We start from the raw sequence: 20,126 nt of genomic DNA on the forward strand, positions 1-20,126 counted from the left end.
GGTCTGTCTTATGATGGGACACATAATTTATAGCATGCAGATAGCAGACTGAAAATCCCTGCACTAATAAACTAGGAAAACAGATGGGGAAAAGAGAAATAACTGATAAAAGTGATTTACCATCCTGATAGGACAGTAAACACTATCATTACAGTAAAGTCAAACAGAGAAACTGAACACAGTCTATCCGGGGGTGTGTTGTATTACTCACTATTTATTTATCCATTCATAATTGTTTCATTGAGAAGCAGCCATAAATCTGCATCTACAATTATACAATTCATATTGGCTTTGCACAAAACAAAAAACTTTATTTAAGGCATGATTAGTGGAGGCAGATGTGGCATCAATGGACCCCTACAGCACAGAAGGATCCCATGAAATACAGCAGACTTAGATGATTAGTCAAAAGTAAATAAGATTTCACAAAATACTTTAATTATTCTGCCTATCACAGTGAAAGAAACATGAGTGTTAATTTGGAAATTCTAATGACACATGATTAATGCAGAGAAATTGAGTTACATTAATAACACATGTTAATACAATAAAATGACAGCAGTAAACATGTTACAGATTCATGAACATTTCTCCTGGAGTGTTGTTTTTTTTTTTTTTTGCATAAAGAAAGTGCATGGAGGTAAAATGACAATTTGTCTTTACAGTAATTGGTCATAATGTAAAGAGCACACAAACGCAGGAATGTGATTTGCCCATAGTTTGACATTGTCTCATAACAAAGAGATTACATTCTTCTGTAAGTCTTCAATAAATTCCAGTTTCTCAAATTAAATGTTTCATCTTTCAATAACTACGCTGAAAGCTTTTTAAAAACAGAGACAGCATTCATCTTGTTCTTAGAGGCAAAATAGGTCTGTTACAGTAAAATAGTTATGTATTCATGAAAACCTCAAAAGCATAAAAATGCCACTGTATGGTTTTGTTTCTGATATGCCATCAGTAGTGCTGATGCTTCCTCTTATCTATTGATATCATTAATTTAAAGTTATAAAAATCTAGCGGGATAAAAAAAAAGCTTTAACCCACCCTGACTCTATAATCCATTTTGTCTTGTCACAAATCTTTAAATGAGATCCCATGAATCCAGAAGCAAGGGTAAAGCTTAGACTAGTGCATCATGTGTTGTTGACACCACGCCTGTGATCGGAGGCTCAGTATGTAAGAGGACTCAGGATGAAGAGGCGATCCTCCTCCTTCCTGATCCACTTCAGCAGCTTGGTGACAGCAGAGACAGCCAAGGCCTTGGTCCCTAGCGGACTGAAGCAGAGGTAGAGCTCGAAGCCACTTGTCACCTGAAAAAAAGAGTCAGACATATGATGGGCTGGGCTGTGTGTTATGGTAATATTACAATTAGAACTGTCAAAATTTTTAATTAATTTTGACTGAATTAACATTAGAAGTCCATGATCACGCTGGTGTGATGTCCTCGTGTGCTATTTTTGTCACGTGGGATCATGGAAACAAAGCCACATTTGCACTGCAACAACTTTTTTTTTTGGAAAGTGTGAGTTTTAAGCTCTTTCAGTTTTTGTTTGATGCCAACAGGTCAATCAAAACAGGAAATATGAGTTGCAAATTTAACAGAAATTAATTTTACAAATGGTGTACAGTGTTCCATACTGTACATGACTGGCACTGGTAATTTCTTCATAGGACTCCATGTCTTTTATTTTTCTTTTAAGGAAAAAAAATACTTCCTTACATTTTTACTATCTGACAATTATTCACTTTGTTAAATGCAGTCCATGTAATCTAATTTTTTACATTAAATATTGTACAGTGGGACAATAGTTTAAATTGAGAAAAAAATGCAGATATGAGCATATATCTTTGTATTTTTCTGCATTTAGTTTGATTTTGGCTCACTTATACATCTTTATATTTTAAATTTGCAATGTTTGGGAACTACTCAGTCTTGGAATGCATAGATTGCCATTTTGCCCTCTGTGTACTCAAGTATGAAAGTTAATTCAAACTTTGGCATTGTTAAGTGGACCAAAAATACCTATAAACACATACGTATTCTTTGGAAAAAATATTCATTTTAGCTTTATATATGTAATTTTACCACTTTATCACTACCATTTTTGTGTAAGTTACAACATTCCTGTGAATTGTGTTTTATTCACGATTCCTTGTCTATATGATTGTTTATCCATTGAGCAAGGTTTTTGATATTCTATTCCATTTTTCCTTCCTTTGTATTATTCTATTTAGTCTGTCAAACATGTTACTACTACTTGTTGTATTCTTTTATTTTTAAATCAATTATTTTTCTTTTCATTGTGTTTTTCACAAATGAACTTTAATGTTTTTGTGAAGCACTTTGTAACGTTGGTTTTCATAAGTGCTATATAAATAAACATTATTATTATTTTTTATTATTATTATCATTATTATTATTTTCTACATTTCCAACTCTTGAAATTAAATCATCTTTTTTCTTTTTTCTTTTTTTTTTTAAATACCAATTTTCAAAAACCTTTCTTGATATTTTTGTGGGGTTTTTTTGGAGGTCCAATATCTAAAACTGTAAGTTAAAGTTGCAAAAAAATAGTTTTAATTTCATTGAGTTAAGATTGTGCCAAAAAAAAAAATGATAGCAAATATGGGCATAGTAAACATTTTCTAAGTGGTTTAAGTTCCCACAAAAAAAAAGAAAAAAGGCAAAAAATAGCCCGTGGGATTAATCACAGGGGTGAAAATGCGTATGATGATTTATCACTTTCTGATGACTTCACACAACCAGCTAAAGTAGCTTTCCAACTTCGATTAGAACACCTGTGAAAACCTGCTCTGCTCTTAATTTCTATAATTATATGTCTCCACTCCTCCTGTTTCAAAAGCTAATAAAAAGTTTGATGCCATTATGAAATATGTCCTTTCTGACTGTTTTGTTATTATTATATCTACCCATAATGCAATCTTTCTCAAGATATTGACATATGGGAGTAATTTTGATAAATTAATTTTTAAAAAAGCCTATAGTTAAGTAGATGGCTATTTTAATGAATGACAGCACTTACTACAATATTTTTAAACATACACGTGGCATACAGAATTGTAGTTTTAGCATATACAGTACAAAACTAAATAGTCTGAATATCATAACTTTAAATAACAAGTTTCACATCTTATGATTGAGCTTACACTGACTATGAAGCGTGTGTTTACAACCATTTCTTCCTATTACATCAACTATGTAAACATTACGACATAATTGAGGCTATCTTCAGCACTACTGACACACCTTTTAGAGGGTGTAGAGTTGAAACTAAGAAAAACAAGGTAGCGTTTTTTTTACAGGTGTCTTGATTGTTCTTAACTCACACAGTACATCCTCAATACAAATACCAGTCCTGTGCAGTTCAATGAGACATACAATGTCTGATTTATTAAACACTCTTTTAATACATGCCATCAGCTGATCCAGTGGAGGGTATTCTCATCCATCTTTTTTGCTTCTATGTAGGACTGACTGTAGTGTGAAGTCTGTGATAAAGTCCTTGTCTATATTCTTTATGAATCTCTCTTCCTCTTAAACTAAATGTATATTTTGTAATTAATCTGTAATAAAACGGAGAGAAAGTCAAAGGAGGTAGGGTTTTATGCCCGTTTCAGACTGCAAGCGTGTTTTGCTGCTTGTGTGTGCCGTGCATGTCTGCTCCGGCTCCTGCTGTGGCGGCTTTCACACAGGGCAAGAGTTTTCTGCGTGTCAGCCGCATCTCCCTGCTCTCAAAGCCCTGTCCTTCTTCATAAGTTTTACCTCATTAAACCCCACTAAAAGCGACTTGATTCAGTGTACAATGGAAGTTTGTCGGGAACTATTCAAAATAAAAGCATTCTGTACAAGTGAACGGAGTTTCTCTATAGAAATGCTAAACCAGGCTTTTACTTTGAAAAGCACAAACCAGAAAAGCATTCATACGGTGTTTATCTTTCCTGTGACATATTCAACCAGTGTGGAGACAGAAAGTTTCACTAATAGTTGCTCTTTAGAGAACAACTTTATCAAACAGGCACATTTAAGCTTGTGGCGTTCCTCAGGGTTATCAAGAAACACATTGTAAACAAATCTATGTGCGTATTTGCCACAACCATGTAAATATGGCTCTCCATTTTTCATTTTCCTGTCTAATATGGTCCACAGCCACACGTGGTACAAGGAAAAAAAAGGCGAGACTTCGACTCTCTCAACTCTCCGCGCCTGAGCCGGGCATATCAGTTGATATGCGAGAAGCAGCGCACATGCAGGCAGTCCGAAAGCCTTGACTTGTTAACATGTAATCACACTAAAAAATCCACGCGTTGCAGTTGAGACGCGCGCGTCACACTCCCAGTCTGAAACGGGCTTTAGGTGGGCATCTGTCAGGCCATTTAAGGGGTGCCAACGACTTAAGCATACTCAAATTTGAATAAGGCTGCATTAGAGTATACCTTCTTCTAAATACACACCTTATGAAGAGTATATAAAATAAGAGTGTGCCATTTTCTGTACATACCACTACACCACAGGGCACAAGTATCTTGTGTTTACTTTAAATTTTAAATCAGTGCTAAATGCATTATTCTGAATAGCTTTAAACTGCATGCATGTGATGAAATGACACTTTGGCAATGTACTTTGATTTTTTTGTGCGAAAATGCTGAAAAATTTTGCATGGATTATGTGGTAAATGTAGTCTGATGTATTTTTTTCTTTTTTTCTTTTTATAGTTGATTCTTATTTGTTGTGAAAACTGAGTCAGGCTCTCTCTTCACAGCACCAGGCTTACCCATGCCATCAGGTTTTCACTTTCAGTGCACCGATACAAGGAGCGAAGAGGTCTGGTTGGATGATGCAAGCGGCTATGAAGGTCCTGGTACAACTCCATCAGTCTCTCCTGCTCATCATCACTCTGGTACACAACAGGAAAAGCTGGGCTGGAGAAAAAAGGAATTTGTAAAGAGCAATGCATAAATACTTGTACAACAGAGAGAGATGCCAGAAATTACAGCAGATACTGAATTACTCAAGGCTCTAACAGAGTGTTTCTTAATCAAAAACCACTGAGATATATTCTAATATGATCCAGCAGACGTCCTACCCACCTGGTGTAAAGCCCTGAGCTCTTTGATTTATACAGGAAGTGCCTCAGCTCTGGGATGCCAACCTGCTCCACACTATAGCTGGGACATTTGAGCGCCTCCTTCAGGGCCTGGTATGCACTGCGCTTGTTCAGCCTATCCAGAAATCGCTGCTTGCAGTCGGACATGTTAAAAAAGTCCTCTCGGTCAGTAGAAACCAGGATGAGGCAGAGATCAGAAGCAGGCTCTAGATACGAAATGTGAGCGTGGAAAAATCCTGCAGTGTTGAACTTTGGCAAACAGATGGGCGTCCAGCCTTCACCCTCCCGGAAGGACGATGAAGAACCTACCAGGTTGAAGACCAGGTTCAAGTCTATGTGGTGCAGGAACTGGTCCTTTTTTCTCACTAGAGTGACCAGGCGATCCCCCGCCAGCAGGATGGAGAAGACCAGGTTTTTAGCTTTGGCTGCCTGCAGGCTCGATGACACCACGTCCCTGGCGGAGCTGGGCAGAGGCAGGCAGGTGACGGCGCTGAGCAGCAGACCGGGGTCTCGATCCAGCCGGTGCAGAAGGTTGTCTGTAAGATACTCAGAGCCAGCCAGCAGGCGGCGCAGGTCGTAATTCTGCTTGTGCTGAAAGATGTGGTTGAGTTGGGTGAGGGTGAGAAGGCTGACGATCTGGTAGTAGATGTACTGTAGCTCCCGCAGCAGCTCCTTGTCTGACTGACAGGTTCTGGACACGCCCACCAGGACTAGAGGGCTCTTGGCAAGGAAGACCACTTTACAGCCATCTGACACACAAATGTTAACAGAATTTAAATAAACATGAAACATTTTAACAAAGAACATTTCTGAACTCTTATTTTTTATGTGTGAAGTGTGTTCTGACCTGCATGGATGGAGCGGATGATGTTCTTCTCAGCCTCCACAAACGATACAAGGGCCATCATCACCCCCATGGTGCTGGACAGGGCCTCCTCCGTGCCATAGCGGGAGTAGATCGGCTTTCCAGCCTCGCTTAACACAAACACGTGTTTTCTGTGGCTCCTCCACGCCTCACTTGACACATCTTCCTCCTTTGTGCGACTCTCAGATGGAATTTCATTGTTGTGCTGTTCATCTATGCTTTTCTCTCCCACTAGTACCTCAAGCTCCTCTGCAGACTCGATGGGTTTGTCCAGCTGAGCCTCCCTCCGAACCAGTTCTTCAGTCTCTGCAGTCAGATCTTCAAAAGACTGTGCACGGACAAACATAGCACTCTTCTGACCTGCACCTGCATTCAAAGAGGAATAAGCTTTATGCCTAAGAGTGACAGTAATACTGTAAGTGAGTAGACCCTCTGAGAACAATAACGCTCTGTTTGCATCTGTTTACACAGCATTTTTCAAGAGGATTTAAGAACACATACACTTAAGGTTCCCAAAAAACCTTTAGAGGAGAGGGTTTTGTAGAAACGGTGTACTAAAGGGTGTAGTAAAACCAGAGATACATTTGCAAAATCATCCAATAGGGTGTCATATTTTAAGTTGGGTTTTTTCTGGTTATGTAAAAATATTATTTGAAAAGATTTCCATCAAGATCATAATTTTTTCTTTTGTAGGCTGTCCAAATCTGCTTTTTTTCTTCATATTATTCCCAAACAAAGATTAGATTTCTTAACAAAGTTTCAGAGTTAGAAACACTTGAAAGAGGAAGCGAAACTAGGGGGTTTCACAGATATAATTCTGGGTAATGTTAGTGCTGCAGCAAAGAAGTGCAGAACAGCTTCAGTGGCCTCTTTTGCTACTCTGTCTTACATGGATAAGTCAGTCCCAGACAGCCAGGTTTATTGGTGGCCTGTCAAGGCTGCCGAAAAAGTCTGGATGGAATGAAATATGGATGAAATGTAATGTAATGGATTTAATAAGTGCATGCTGTGTCAGTGTAACAGAGAAAAAAAAGATATGTTTTAAGACATTGGGTTTTGCAAAGAACATTTAATAAATAAAAGTAATATAAATTTCTGCTTTAGGTGACCACTTGTCAGAGAAATGCACAAACCCTGGTCATAGCTCTTAATGAATCTAAGCAGTAAATGAAAATGAGTTGACACGACAAACCTGCAAAAAAAGTGTATATAAATTTGGAAGGAGCTCCATCATTTTTCTTTGCAGGGTTGGATTTACTCAAACTGTAAGTGAAAGACCTGTGCTGCAGTGAAAAAAAATTAATCACGGCAACAAAAATCTCATTTTTTTTCTTTAACAGTAGTAGTTCAAAAACAAAGTTTCAGCTTAAAAAGGTGCACAGTTGTCATCAACTTTTCTAAACAAACAAGGTTTGCAAATTCGTGTTCTATCTACATCTCTGTTTCTCTTTGTTCCTCTTTTCCTTTCTCACAAACACAGAAATGACATTGCATTGTTGTAAAAATGTGAAATGGGGAACTTATTGATTACAAAACTGTTTAAAAAATGTCAAAGTGATGCCAAACAACAGCTGGTTATAGGTTTTCTCATGGAAAAAGGTTTTACCCACAAGGAATGATGCTGAATAGCTGTTCTCTCACATTTTTGTCCAGTTTACTCTGGTACACACTTGTTTAAAATCAGCACAGCAGCATCCTTCCAGGGCAACAAATGTGTTCTCTGTTTTTAAATAATGTGACTAATTTCATAGATCCTGAATACGAACACAAAGAAATAACTCAACAAAAACAATGCGTTCATTACATCATGATAACACTTTCTTGGCGAGATACTACTTGTGATACAAGCCAGAGGAATGCCCAGACCAATGAGAAGGTTTTCCTTTGCATTAGGGACACTTGGTGTACCATCAACCTTATACTTGTACACTGTAAACATTTATGATGTTTTGTAACACCATGGATGATGGGCCATGAGGTGGGATGACATTACCGTACCACAAGTCTTTGGAAAAAGCACAGTTTGTCATCACTGTCAATAATGTATTGGCATGAACCCATGCTAGTAGTGTATGTTTATCTGTTGTGTCATAACAATTCAATGCTGGCATTTAGAGAAAGAGAAAAATGTAAGCACTGTGGAAGTGTTACACTTATATTTAGGCCTTACAACCTAGAGCAGTTCAAATTTGACACCAGAGTCACACTGCACATTTGCATGCTGAAAGTCTGCTAAAAATGCTTGAATTTGGACCTCACCTGGTTCAGTCCCCTCCACAAGACCTGGCGTGGGGCTGTCTGCCCTCTCGGAGCGAAGGTGGTCCACAGGAGCCAGAGTCCCATTCTCCCACGACACAGCCGCCCTTCGGGCTTCAACATCCATCACTGCTACTTTTGACAGGGACACACAGCTGGCAGGACATAGAGAGGAATCTTTAGGCAAAAGTCAGCAACTTCAGGATTAACTAATGACGAGGCTGTGCTCATGCTGCACATTAGTGTTAGCATATGATGCGCTTTAGTTTTACAGCCTTACTTTGACTTTAACCCCATTATTATGTTCTAGGACATTTCTGAACTATTAGACGGTCTCACTGTCGTTGTTACAAATGAGTTGTGATATCGCGTAAAAAAATAAGTGGCGCCACAGAACAACATTCACTTTGTGTTCACACCCAGTTTATTTCACTATAGCTTCCCTGTGTCCCACCCTTCCGTCTCATATATGCTGGTAAAGAACTTCAATGGCTAGCAGATAATCAACAGAATCTAAAGCTAACTGTTAGCTTGGTTTGGTCTATCGCCTTCATTCTTACAAATGGCTCGTACGTTGCTTTAAGTTATTTCCAAATCATCACCTTTCATTTCCAGGGCCTTCTTCATTTGTCCGTTGTGCTCAACGATTTGCTTGTCACTTTCACAGCAACTACCAATCAAGCAGGGACAAGAGAAAAGTACTTTTTCTTGCTAGTCAACATGCCCTGCTAGATTGCGGAAGTAGGAATTGTGGGATATGTAGTCCTATGCTGCAAAATCTTATGATGTGGAACCCGAGGGCACTATCATCCGAAAGAAATGGTTTTCAAAATTTTACCACCGTGCGACTTAATGACTGTGGGCTAGTTGCTAGTGATACTACTGTGTTCATGATGGAGTTCAGTTACGTGGAATTAAAAAATAATAATAAACGTCTAAATGAATGTAACTTTGAAGATCGGTTCATGTTTTTTCAACCAACCTGAAGTTTGTTTGGAATGCATTTTTGGTTTCTCCCACTTATTTGTGAATAGTTTCAAAGCTCAGCCTTGTCTTTTAAAATTAATCAGATTAACAAAAAATGATGTCTACAAATATCTTGAATGTACCATTCAAATGAAAAATCCTCCAAAAATTCCATGTAAATTCCAGAAAATTTTTAAGGGACTACCCCCTACAATTTCTTATCAAATTCCAAAAATGTGCAAACACATTCGCCAAAAAACATCAATATGAGAAGAAAATTCCCCCAGACAATTAAACAAATTTCCATTAAAAATCCTGAAAATTTCGAAGAATACCCTCATCCTAAATCTCTAATCTAAATTCTAAAAATATATATATAACTAATCCAATTCCCTTACATTACGAAAACCTTTTCTTAATTCAAAGTAAATGTCAAAATATTTCACTGAAACTTTATTAATATGCCAAAACATTCAAATAAAAAATCCTCCAGAAATTCCATGTAGATTTTAGAATTTTTTCAAGGAAATGCCACATAAAATCTCCTTTAAAATTCCCCTTAATTAATAGCATATTCTCCAAAATTTCATAAAAATGAGACAAACATTCCCTCAAATATCCAAACAAATTCCGTGAAATTTCCATCAAAAATCTTGAAAATTTTAAATGACAACCTCAACTTAATTTCAATTAAAATTCCAAAGATTTACAAATACATTTCCCAAATTTTCATTTAATTACCTTAAAACTTTGAAGCCCCCCCCCCCTCCATTAATAAATGAATAAATGCATGAATAAATTAATAAAATTCCCTAAAATTACAAATACATTCCCTAAAACGCCACGAAAATGCCTGACCCCCCCCCCCCCCAAAAAAAAAACATAAATAAATGAATAAAAAGATCAATAAATAAATAAATAAAATTCAAATGAAAATGCAAAAAAACATTCAAGCAATTTACCCCCAAAACCTTATATAAAACTCTCCAAAATATACAATCATATTCATAGAATTTTACTGAAAATGCTTAAATGTTTCCAGGCAAACCCCTCAAAATATCCAAACTAATTCCCTTAAAATTAGCCCGAAATTTCAATAAAATTACATGAAAACTATTTCAAAATTTAGAAGCAAAATCATCATTATGTTTTTCAAATATTCAATGATATGTCCCCTTGTAAATCTAAGATAGTTGATGGTGCATTTACTGAACTATGGTACGCAATCCGCGTTTACGAGCAGCACCCGAATGCAACCTAAGGGGCGTGACTAACGTTTGAACGTACAGCGGGGAAACAGCAGCAGCAACTGGAGTAAGGACTGTGTCCATGATAGCTAAAGCTGCTGTGCAACGATTGTTTTTTAACTCGTTTCATTTTTTTTAATACAAAGAGAAGCAGGGATGCTTGATTCCAGCGCAGGACTGCGCGATAACTTAACGTCTTCCTTTTGTAAGTATTACAACGCGTATAAAGGCTGCTAACACCAACTGGAGCTAAGTGCATTAGCCTAGCTTCGTTGTTACGTCAGGGGTGAATGGCCAGTAATATAATTGCTAACTGTATTGTTAATACACACTAACGATTTCCTGACTATCTTAACAGGGTGATACTATTACAGTAAGATGCCTATCCGAGCATATTGCACAATTTGCTCTGATTTCTTCGACCACTCCAGAGATATTGCTGCCATCCACTGCGGACACACTTTCCACCATGAATGGTAATCTAAAATTGAAGTTAGAAGAAATACAAAAATTCTGGCATATTTTAAACAGTGAATGGTATGTTTCTTATCTCATTTTAGCCTGCTCCAGTGGTTTCAGACGGCGCCTACAAAAACATGCCCACAATGTAGGAAACAGGTAATGTCGTGGTAAAATAAACACCAATACAACATCGCACTGCTAACTTACCATCATAGGTTAAGCTTATATCATCAGAGGAAAGCATCATCTTACATTCTTGTTTCTTATGTTTACAGGTCAGCACCAGGCACATTATCAGCAAGTTGTTCTTTGACATTGGTGGAGAGGGCGATGAGGCATCAGCAGACCCTGAAAGCTTGCAGGTAATATAATCCAAGCAGTTTAACTGACAAGGTTTTTACACAAATGATTGAAAAGAGGGAATCAGTATTATTATTTGCAATTTTCAGAATCAGATGGATGCTACAGATAGTACTTCTTATCATATCAAATGGATTTGAATTGATGCCATGCCTTTTTTTCTCATTGTGTGTTTTGTCCATCCCCAGAATGAGCTTGATAGGATGAAAGCCCTTTTGAGCTCCAAAGGTAAGAAAACTGACAGTGATGTGATGCTTTACTATTTAAGAAATATTTGGCTGACTTCATCGATTGTATGTTTGTTTTGTAGAGCGTGACTGGCGGGACAAACAGAAGGTTGTGGATGGTTTGAAGGAAACTGTAGATAGGCAGAGGAGAGACCTGGACAGTGTGCGTAAAGAAGTTATGGAAAAGGAGATGCTTTGTTCTGCCCTGAGGGTAAGCTGTTGCTAACTTGTCACGTATTGTAAGCACATCTCAAATTCTCCTGTATAATTACTTTTACTGTGACTTGTCTTCTATATACCTTTTATTTTCTAGATCTATCTATTCCTAGTATCATGTGTATTAGCTCACTGGCTTCGGGTTTCTACACATCACACACATAGTTGAGCAATTTTCTTGACATGAAAAATTAGAGACAAAGCTAAATGTCCTTGGTAATCTAATTTATTCAAAACATTTCCCTGATTTAATTTCAGACTTCCCCAAAGCAGATGACATTTTCATCTAAAAGGGATTTATTATCAGAATAAGAAATGCTTTATTAATCCTGGGGAAGATGCACTATATGGACAAAACATTCTATTTAAATGCATGTACTTTGATATGAAGCCCCCACCCCTTTGCAGCTGTGAGCTTCCACTCTTACTGCAAGGCTTTCCACAGGATTTTGGACTGTTTCGGTAGGAATTTGTGCCTATTCATTCTGTAGAGCATTTACGAGGTCAGGCACTGTTGTTGGATGACAAAGCCTGGTTTGCAATCTCCGCTCCAATTCATCCCAAAGGTACTCAGTGGGTTTGAGGTCAGGGCTCAGTGCGGATCAGCCGAGTTCTTCCATACCAAACTCATCAAACCATGTCTTTATAGCCCTTGCTTTGTGCGCTGGGGCACAGTCATGTTGGAATAGAAAATGGCCTTCCTCAAACTGTTGCCACAAAGTTGGAAGCATAGCATTGTCCCAAATGTCTCGGTATGCTGAAGCCTTAAGATCCCCCCTCACTAGAGGTAAGGGTCCTAGCCCAAACCCTGAAAATCAGCCCCATACCATTGTCCCTCCTCCAACAAACTTCATCATTGGCACAGTGCAGTCAGGCAGGTAACACTCTGCCTGCATCCACCAAACCCAGAGGACAAGGACATGCTTTCTCTGCTCCACAGTCCCTGTGGTGTGCTTCACACCATTCCATCATTGAAATTTGTGATGTGAGGCTTGCATGCAGCTGCTCGGCCATGGAAACCCATTCCATGAAGCTCCCGTCACACATTTTAGTGATTACATCAATGTCAGTGGAAGTTCAGAACTCTTCAGCTAAGAAGTCAGCAGGGCGTTGGTGACTTTTACACACCATGCACTTTAGCAGACATGGACCCCTCTCAGTGATTTTACATGGTCTTCTGCTTAGTGGCAAAGATGCTGTTGTCACTAAATGCTTCCACTTTCTAATAATATCACTTACAGTTGACAGTGGACTGTTTAATATCCAGCGGATATGCAAATTCACAAACCGTCTTATTGCAACGGTGACATCCACCACAGACCACTTTTGAAGTCGCTGAGCTCTTCAGAATGATCCATTTTGTATCACAAATTTTTGCAAATGGAGACTGCATGGCTAGGTGCTTGATTTGATACAGCTGTGGCAACGGGTCAGATTGAAACACCTGAATTAAATAATGAACAGGTGTGGCCAAATACTTTTGTCCATATTGTGTATGCTATGTCATGTTGGCGATCCTATCAAATATTGACTGTGGTTTATGGAAAATAGTGTTAAGACATAGTTTAACATCCGATAAAAGTGCATCAAACTTTGAAAATAATTGTAAGACATGTAAGGGTGCTAAGAAAGTACTCATGTTGGTACTCAACAGTAAGTACTTGTATTTGGTCTGAAAATGGTGGTGACAGTGCATCAGGTGTTACAAATGCCTGAATCCTTGTTATAATCTACATATTCCAAAAAATGAGTGCTAAATATCTGGATTATATTTGCATTATGCTATAATCAGTGCTATGCTATGATCAGTTTGCTATAATGCAAGAATCCGATTTCCACAGAAAGGAACATGTTGATGTGTTCCTGTCGTACCAGCTAGACTGTCACTGAAAAATTTCCTGGAAAAGTCTTTCTAGAAATGAGTAAGGTCCCTGCTAGATTATTTTCATCTCTGTGTAGCTGCAGTTTTTGAATTTCCCTTCTGGGAGTCACAAAAGGATTGTCCTCCTCGTTAATGAAAACCAGGTTCTGTGTTGCTTCATCACTCTCATCTGTCTCTGAAATAAAGTACTGTTTCTTAAAATATGTGAATATGTTTATATTTTCCTTTTTTTTTTCCCTCACAGAAACAGATGTCTTACCTGGAAACACAACAGAATGATGTTCAGGCTGCTAAGGAGGAGGCCCGGCGGCTCAGAAACAAAATGAAAACCTTTGAAAGGTATAGCTATTTAAGTCCTGCTGTATCAAAATTTAGCCACACGTTCTTGACTCCTCATAACAACATACACTATTTCAAAAGAATAAAAAAAGTTGAAAAATTTGTGTAAGAATTTCATTTGAATTTAGAAATGATCACTGAGAGAAACGTTGTGTTGATTAACTGTTCAACAAAACAGAGACTTTTATCATTCAGTTCACTTTGCTAAAACGGTTAAAGAGGTTCAGTAAATTGATGAAGCATCATTTTATCAGAATTTTTAAGTATGATGATCAAATTCTTAATATTTACTTTCTATTAAAATAAAACAAAAGTCATGGACATGCTACACTATTCACTAATAGTGTTTGTGCTGCTCCAGCTTGGAGGTTTTATTACAGGGCCAGAGAGATGAGGTGGAGTCTATGATCACAGATATGGGCATCAGCCAGGCAGCTGTGGAGCAGCTCTCCATCTATTGCATCTCACTCAAAAAGTAAGGAGCCCAGAAGCTGTTTTCTTTTTTCTTATATTTTTCACAAAAAATGGTGAGATTGTTGGCTATTTAAATACAGCTTTAATGTCTTCTTTCATTGAGTATGTCTCCTTCCTTCCTTTATAAAGAGAATATGACAATCTAAAAGGGGGCCTGAAATCTTCAAATGACATGTGTGAGAAGCTCAAGAGAGAAGTGCTCACCTCAAACAATAAGGTAACTTTGCACTGTGTATTTAAGTCACAGCAGCACAAGAAACAAAGTGTTGAATGTGAAATCTCTAAAACATAGCTTTTCTGTTTTGTTTAAGTTACACAAAGCTTCCCTGGAGGTGAATAAGACCAAAGAGGAGATGAAGTCTCTGCAGAGTGATCTGGCCAATGCTGACAAAGAGATCTCTGTAAGAGAAATCTTATAAGGGTATTCAGATAATTGAAGAGGAATAAGATGCTTTCTCTTAAATGTCATTGAAGTTCATTGTTGTCACCCCTGCGTGTTTGTCTGTCCAAAGAGTCTGAAGAAGAAAGTAGAAATTCTTCAGAGGACTCTGAGCACCCCAACACGGACTAATGAAGCCCTGAGTCGTCTCGTTTTTGAGAGGTACTGTATGTCTCCCTGTGACTGAAGGGAAATCTTACAACTTTTTTCTTTTATTAAAAAACATCCCAATCACACACTTTTGTTGGAATTACTGATGAGTTTCTCTTCTTGTGTTTAGCCCAGCCCCAATGGAGCTAAAGCACCCTCATCTCCACCAGCCTGTAGGTAGCGAGGACATTGACCTCAACATGACTTATGATGTCACTACGCCAGATGATGTAGCCAAGAAGCCAACGCCGGTCCCTTCAAAGAAAATGCGTCTTGACCCTCCAGTGTAGGTTTAATGTGGCTGATTTTGGCAACATGTTTTGTGTCTTTTTGCTGTAAAGCAGAACAGAAAGATGTTATGCTTACTTCTCGCTTCTTTTTCTCAGGTTTTCTTTGTCAAAACACAGTGAGAAAAGTTCAGTTACAAGCAAGGTAGGTTCATAAATGTCACTCAACTTAATCCTTTTTCAAATCAGGAACTCAAGCCCATATTTTTTCTTTCTTACCTCAGGCTCGAGATGAGGACGGATCCATGGATCCTTTTTTGAGGAACTCCCTCCTCTTCAGGAAGAAGACGTTTGGCAGCATGTTGGACCCACAGAGGAAGCCCGGCGCTGTATGAACTCCTGTGCTTCAGCCAAATGTTAAGACGTATATTTTGTCTTTTTAGCGGTTTGATGACAAATATTTCTTGTTTCAGGTGAGAACTGGCTATGATGGTTTAGGAGGACGCACTAAGTTCATTCAACCAGTATCCTTTTTCTATTGCTTGTAGTAAACCTGCCAAACAGTGGAGGAATGACTTTATTATTTGATATACAGGTACATCAAAAAATTAGAATATCATGAAAAAGATCAATATTTTTTGTCACTCTTTTCTGAAAGTGAAACCCATATATTGCGTAGATTTGGTTCTCATAGAGTGAAATATTTCAAGCCTTTATTTCTATAAATGTTGATGATTATGGCTTACAGGTAAGAAAACCCAAAATTCAGTGTCTCAAAAAAATTAGAATATTACATAAGCTTAATTAAAAATGGATGTTTTAAACAGAAATGTCAGGCTTCTGAAAAGTATGTTGATTTCTCTGCCTTCAATACTTGGCTGGGCCTCCTTTTGCATGAATTACTGCATCAGTGCAGTGTGGCATGGAGGCGATCAGCCTGTGGCACTGCTCAGGTGTAACAGAAGCCCAGGTTGCTTTGATAGCGGCCTTCAGATCATCTGCACTGTTGGGTCTGGTGTCTCTCATCTTTCTCTTGACAGTACCCCATAGATTCTCTATGGGGTTCAGGTCAGGCCAGTTTGCTGGCCAGTCAAGCACAGTAACACCATGGTCATTGAACCAGCTTTTGGTACCTTTGGCAGTGTGGGCAGGTGCTAAGTCCTGCTGGAAAATGAAATCAGCATCTCCATAAAGCTTGTCAGCAGAAGGAAGCATGAAGTGCTCTAAAATGCCCTGGTAGAAGGCTGTGTTGACTGTAGACTTCAGAAAATACAGTGGACCAACACCAGCAGATGCCATGGCAGCCCAAATCATCACTGACAGTGGAAACTTCACACTGGACTTCAGGCAACGTGGATTCTGTGCCTCTCCAGACTCTGGGATCTAGAAGAGTGGAGAGGCACAGAATCCACGTTTTCAGTTTTCTTATCTGTTAGTCATAATCATCAACATTTATAGAAATAAAGGCTTGAAATATTTCACTCTGTGTGAAACAAGTCTATAATATATGGGTTTTACTTTCAGAAAAGAGTGACAAAAAATATTGAACTTTTTCATGAAACTCTAATTTTTGAAATGCACCTGTATATACCTGATTGTTCTTAGCAGAGGTTTCTATCAGCTTGGCAGTGATTATTTATCTTGGCTGTCAATTTTAGATTATAGACCCAACTGATCCACCTGTTTATGTGCTATAAACAGACATTTGTGCTTATATTTGTATACAGTGCATTCAGAAAGTATTCCGACACCCGTCACTTTTGTCACTTAAATTGCTGCCTGATGCTACAGGCAGGGGGAAAATTCTCTAATCTACACTCAGTAGCTCATCATGGCAAAGTTGAAAAGTAATTTAAGAAATTTTTGCTAATTTAAAAAAAAAAAAAAGAACTACAATATCACATTGACATAAGTATTCAGACCCTTTGCAAAAGCACTTGGAAATAAACTCAGGTTCTTCCCATTCTCCTGAGATGTTTCCACACCCTGTTTGGGGTCCTCCTGTGGTAAATTAAAATGATTGGACATGATTTGGAAAGCTACACATGTCTCTTTAGAAGGTCTCACAGCTGACAATGCATATCAAAGAAAAAACAAACACAAGAAAGATCACTTGAAGTTTGCAAAAAGCTGCAGTGATGGTTGTCCTTTGGGAACTTTGTCCCATCTCCACACAGTATCTCTGGAGCTCAGAGTGACCATCAGGTTTCTTCTCCCCTCTCTAAGGCTCTTCTTCCCAGATTGCTCAGTTTGGCTGGGTGTTCAGAATTTTGGGGACCTTGCAAAGCGGATGGATACACCCATTTACTTGTTTTTCACTGGCGAATCCATCTTGTTAAGCTCCCATCTGAACCATTTGGGCCCGGTTAGAAAGTGACAGGACCAATCAGCTACTGGGGACAGTACTTTCAGGCACAGCAGAGTCGTGATGTAAACAAGCAGCAGCAAGAGGTGGGTGCAATTATGGCGGAAGAGCTTAGCGTGGATGCTGCTAAAGGGTACGTTTTATCAGAACTTGACGACATTTCTTCGTTAACAGAAGAACAAGGAACAGCAGTGAGTTGTATTCGTTTCAAAAACCACAAAAGTCGAGTACTTACATGTCTATAGTCGCCATGTTTCATGTTACTCCTTGGTAGCTGCGCACGCACAACTCGATAGCTGCTATGTCCTGTGTTTTGTTGCTCTGATTGGCCCATAGAGATGTGACAGACAGAACATTCATCCAATCACACTCCTAGTTTTTTTCAAAGCCTCTGCCTTTTCTCAAACGTTTCCTATTGTGTCAGGTTAGCATTTTGGAGGGTCCTGGTTGTGCCAAACATTTGAGAATTATGGGGGCCACTGTGCATTTGGGAACCTTCAGTTCATCAGAGTTTCTCTTTGTAGTCTTCCCCAGATTGTGCCCTGCAACAATCCTGTCTCTGAGCTCTGCAGGCAGTTCCTTTGGCCTCATGGCCTGGTTTTTGCTCTGATATGCATTGTCAGCTGTGTGGAAACGTACCAGCAACGATTAAGAAAATGGGAGCAAAATTTGAAGTGTTTTTGTAAAGGGCCTCAATATTTGTGTCAGTGTGATATATATATATATATATATATATATATATATATATATATATATATATATATATATATATATATAATATTTTTTATATAAATTTGCAAAAAATTCTGTTTTCACTGTGCCAGTATGTGGTAATAAGGTTAGATTCATGAGAATAAAAAAGTGACGGGGGTCTGAATACTTTCTTAATGCACTGTAGCTGCTAAAATTAGTTAATGCACTTGGGAACTGGTGGAAAAAGTGATGAGGTTAGTAACTAAGACTTTTTTTTTTAAGGATTTCTAGAGTCACAGAATAAATTCCAGGCTATAATCACATGTGTCAGATGACTGAAGAATCACTAATGCTATGCTAACACCTAGTTTTGCAAGATGTACAGATACTGTATTCCTAACACACCCATCCATCTGTTTGCTATACCGTTTATCCTGTTGTGGGTCGCGGGGGTGCTGGAGCCCATCCCAGCTGTCAACGGGCAAGAGGCAGGGCACACCCTTGACTGGTCGCCAGTCAGTCATAGGGGCTGTATTGCTAACACACTTAAAACTTTATTTAGTGATATGTTAATGTTGCATTTAACTTTGGTGCTCTGGTCCCAACTGGAAAGAAAGTAGAATATAGCTCCAAAAATGCATAGTGCTCCAGGTTTCACAAAATACCCCTTTAGGATTATTAAAAAATCTTGAGTAAATGTTTGCCTAAAAATGTTATTTAAAAATCCTTGACCACATGCTTCACTTCAGTCTCCTTTATCTGAGATTCGACCACTGATGAAAGCGAAAAGGAAAAAGGTAAGCAGGCCTCTGCCCAAGGTTGAGACCTGCCTGACTCTGGACAGCTTCCTGGAGTGAATGATGACCTCAGATATGGACTCTAAGGTCAGATTGCTGCATGGGATGCAGCAAATTAATGCTGCTGTGACACTGGTGACCAGCCTGGCAGAGGCTCTGTGAATAAGGTCCAAACAGGACTGCAACTTTATTTCAAAAGCAGTATTGGACTATAAACTGAAGAAGAGCGGCTGAGCTTTTCGGTAGTATCATTAACTTGGTGTACATATGTTTTTTAGTGATGTTTGAAGTACTGAGCTTGTATGTGTACATGGTGTCTTGAACAGACTTTTACTTGGTTGATTTTGTTGTGGATGTCTTTATTTTAAAGGGACAAACTGTGTCATTTGAGGACCACCTGAATGTCAGACCTCTGTTTTGTCATTTATAATCATGCTGCATCTGTTCTATGAAGCCTGCAAAATTATCTTTTTTCACTCTAATTTAAAACTATCTTCTCAGACCCTACATGTAGATATGCTGTAGGTTTTTAGTTTAGTATTCTTATCAGATGAACTCAAATAAACCAGAGTTTTTTTAATTTAGTTTTGTGTGGAGTATACAAACTCTCGTTTGTTCTTTTATTCCCAGTCTTTCTAAGTTTGATCCAAAAAAAATTGATCTTGGTTGAAATCCCTGAAGATGTTTCACTTCTCCTACAAAAGCTCTTGAAGCATCATGAAGAATTTCAACAAAGTCTAGCTGTATCAAGCTATCATAACCTGGATGACAGAACTTTCACAGACTTTATTCCCAATCCTTTCACTCCAGCATGCTGGCCTGCAGAGGGCAGTACAAACTCTGTCTTTATCTGCATACTGACAGCTGTCCTGTACTGAGAAAAGCACTGCAAGTATTTATACCTGATCCATTTGTATTTAAAATCCTGTGACAGTACAGACTGAAATCCCCAGTGAAAAAAATGTTCTTCAGTTAAACCTGAGTTGTACATTGTGATCAAGTTACAAAAGAACTACGAAATAATAGTATGGC

General features: G+C 38.4%; 2 protein-coding genes across 2 annotated transcripts; one reads left to right on the top strand and one right to left on the bottom strand.

The window, feature by feature from the left end:
* Positions 1-193: 193 nt before the first annotated feature.
* Positions 194-8,981, bottom strand: mon1a (MON1 secretory trafficking family member A). Its single transcript, XM_041783907.1, has 6 exons — positions 8,853-8,981; positions 8,254-8,405; positions 5,977-6,360; positions 5,113-5,878; positions 4,797-4,944; positions 194-1,313 (listed from the first exon to the last, which is right to left on the bottom strand). The coding sequence occupies exons 2-6, from the start codon at positions 8,375-8,377 to the stop codon at positions 1,173-1,175; spliced, it is 1,563 nt and encodes a 520-aa protein (XP_041639841.1). The 5' UTR covers positions 8,378-8,405; positions 8,853-8,981; the 3' UTR covers positions 194-1,172.
* A 1,513-nt stretch (positions 8,982-10,494) lies between these two features.
* Positions 10,495-19,678, top strand: LOC121507141 (TRAF-interacting protein). The gene is made up of 16 exons (XM_041783324.1): positions 10,495-10,668; positions 10,822-10,939; positions 11,024-11,081; positions 11,201-11,287; positions 11,474-11,513; positions 11,596-11,723; positions 13,855-13,949; positions 14,311-14,424; positions 14,553-14,640; positions 14,735-14,824; positions 14,936-15,024; positions 15,143-15,298; positions 15,399-15,444; positions 15,524-15,628; positions 15,713-15,763; positions 19,047-19,678. The coding sequence occupies exons 2-16, from the start codon at positions 10,842-10,844 to the stop codon at positions 19,152-19,154; spliced, it is 1,353 nt and encodes a 450-aa protein (XP_041639258.1). The 5' UTR covers positions 10,495-10,668; positions 10,822-10,841; the 3' UTR covers positions 19,155-19,678.
* Positions 19,679-20,126: the final 448 nt, after the last annotated feature.

The sequence above is a fragment of the Cheilinus undulatus genome, linkage group 3 (genome assembly GCF_018320785.1).
Source record: "Cheilinus undulatus linkage group 3, ASM1832078v1, whole genome shotgun sequence".
Classification (NCBI taxonomy): Eukaryota; Metazoa; Chordata; class Actinopteri; order Labriformes; family Labridae; genus Cheilinus; species Cheilinus undulatus.

Coding starts and splice junctions, on each gene's coding strand:
- mon1a (XM_041783907.1), bottom strand. CDS start 8,377: ATGGATGTTGAAGCCCGAAGGGCGGCTGTGTCGTGGGAGAATGGGACT. Junction 6,361..8,253: donor TGTGGAGGGGACTGAACCAG/GTGAGGTCCAAA, acceptor CTTTGAATGCAG/GTGCAGGTCAGAAGAGTGCT. Junction 4,945..5,112: donor AGCTCAGGGCTTTACACCAG/GTGGGTAGGACG, acceptor TTTTTTCTCCAG/CCCAGCTTTTCCTGTTGTGT.
- LOC121507141 (XM_041783324.1), top strand. CDS start 10,842: ATGCCTATCCGAGCATATTGCACAATTTGCTCTGATTTCTTCGACCAC. Junction 15,025..15,142: donor AGTCGTCTCGTTTTTGAGAG/GTACTGTATGTC, acceptor TCTTGTGTTTAG/CCCAGCCCCAATGGAGCTAA. Junction 15,299..15,398: donor ATGCGTCTTGACCCTCCAGT/GTAGGTTTAATG, acceptor TCTTTTTCTCAG/GTTTTCTTTGTCAAAACACA.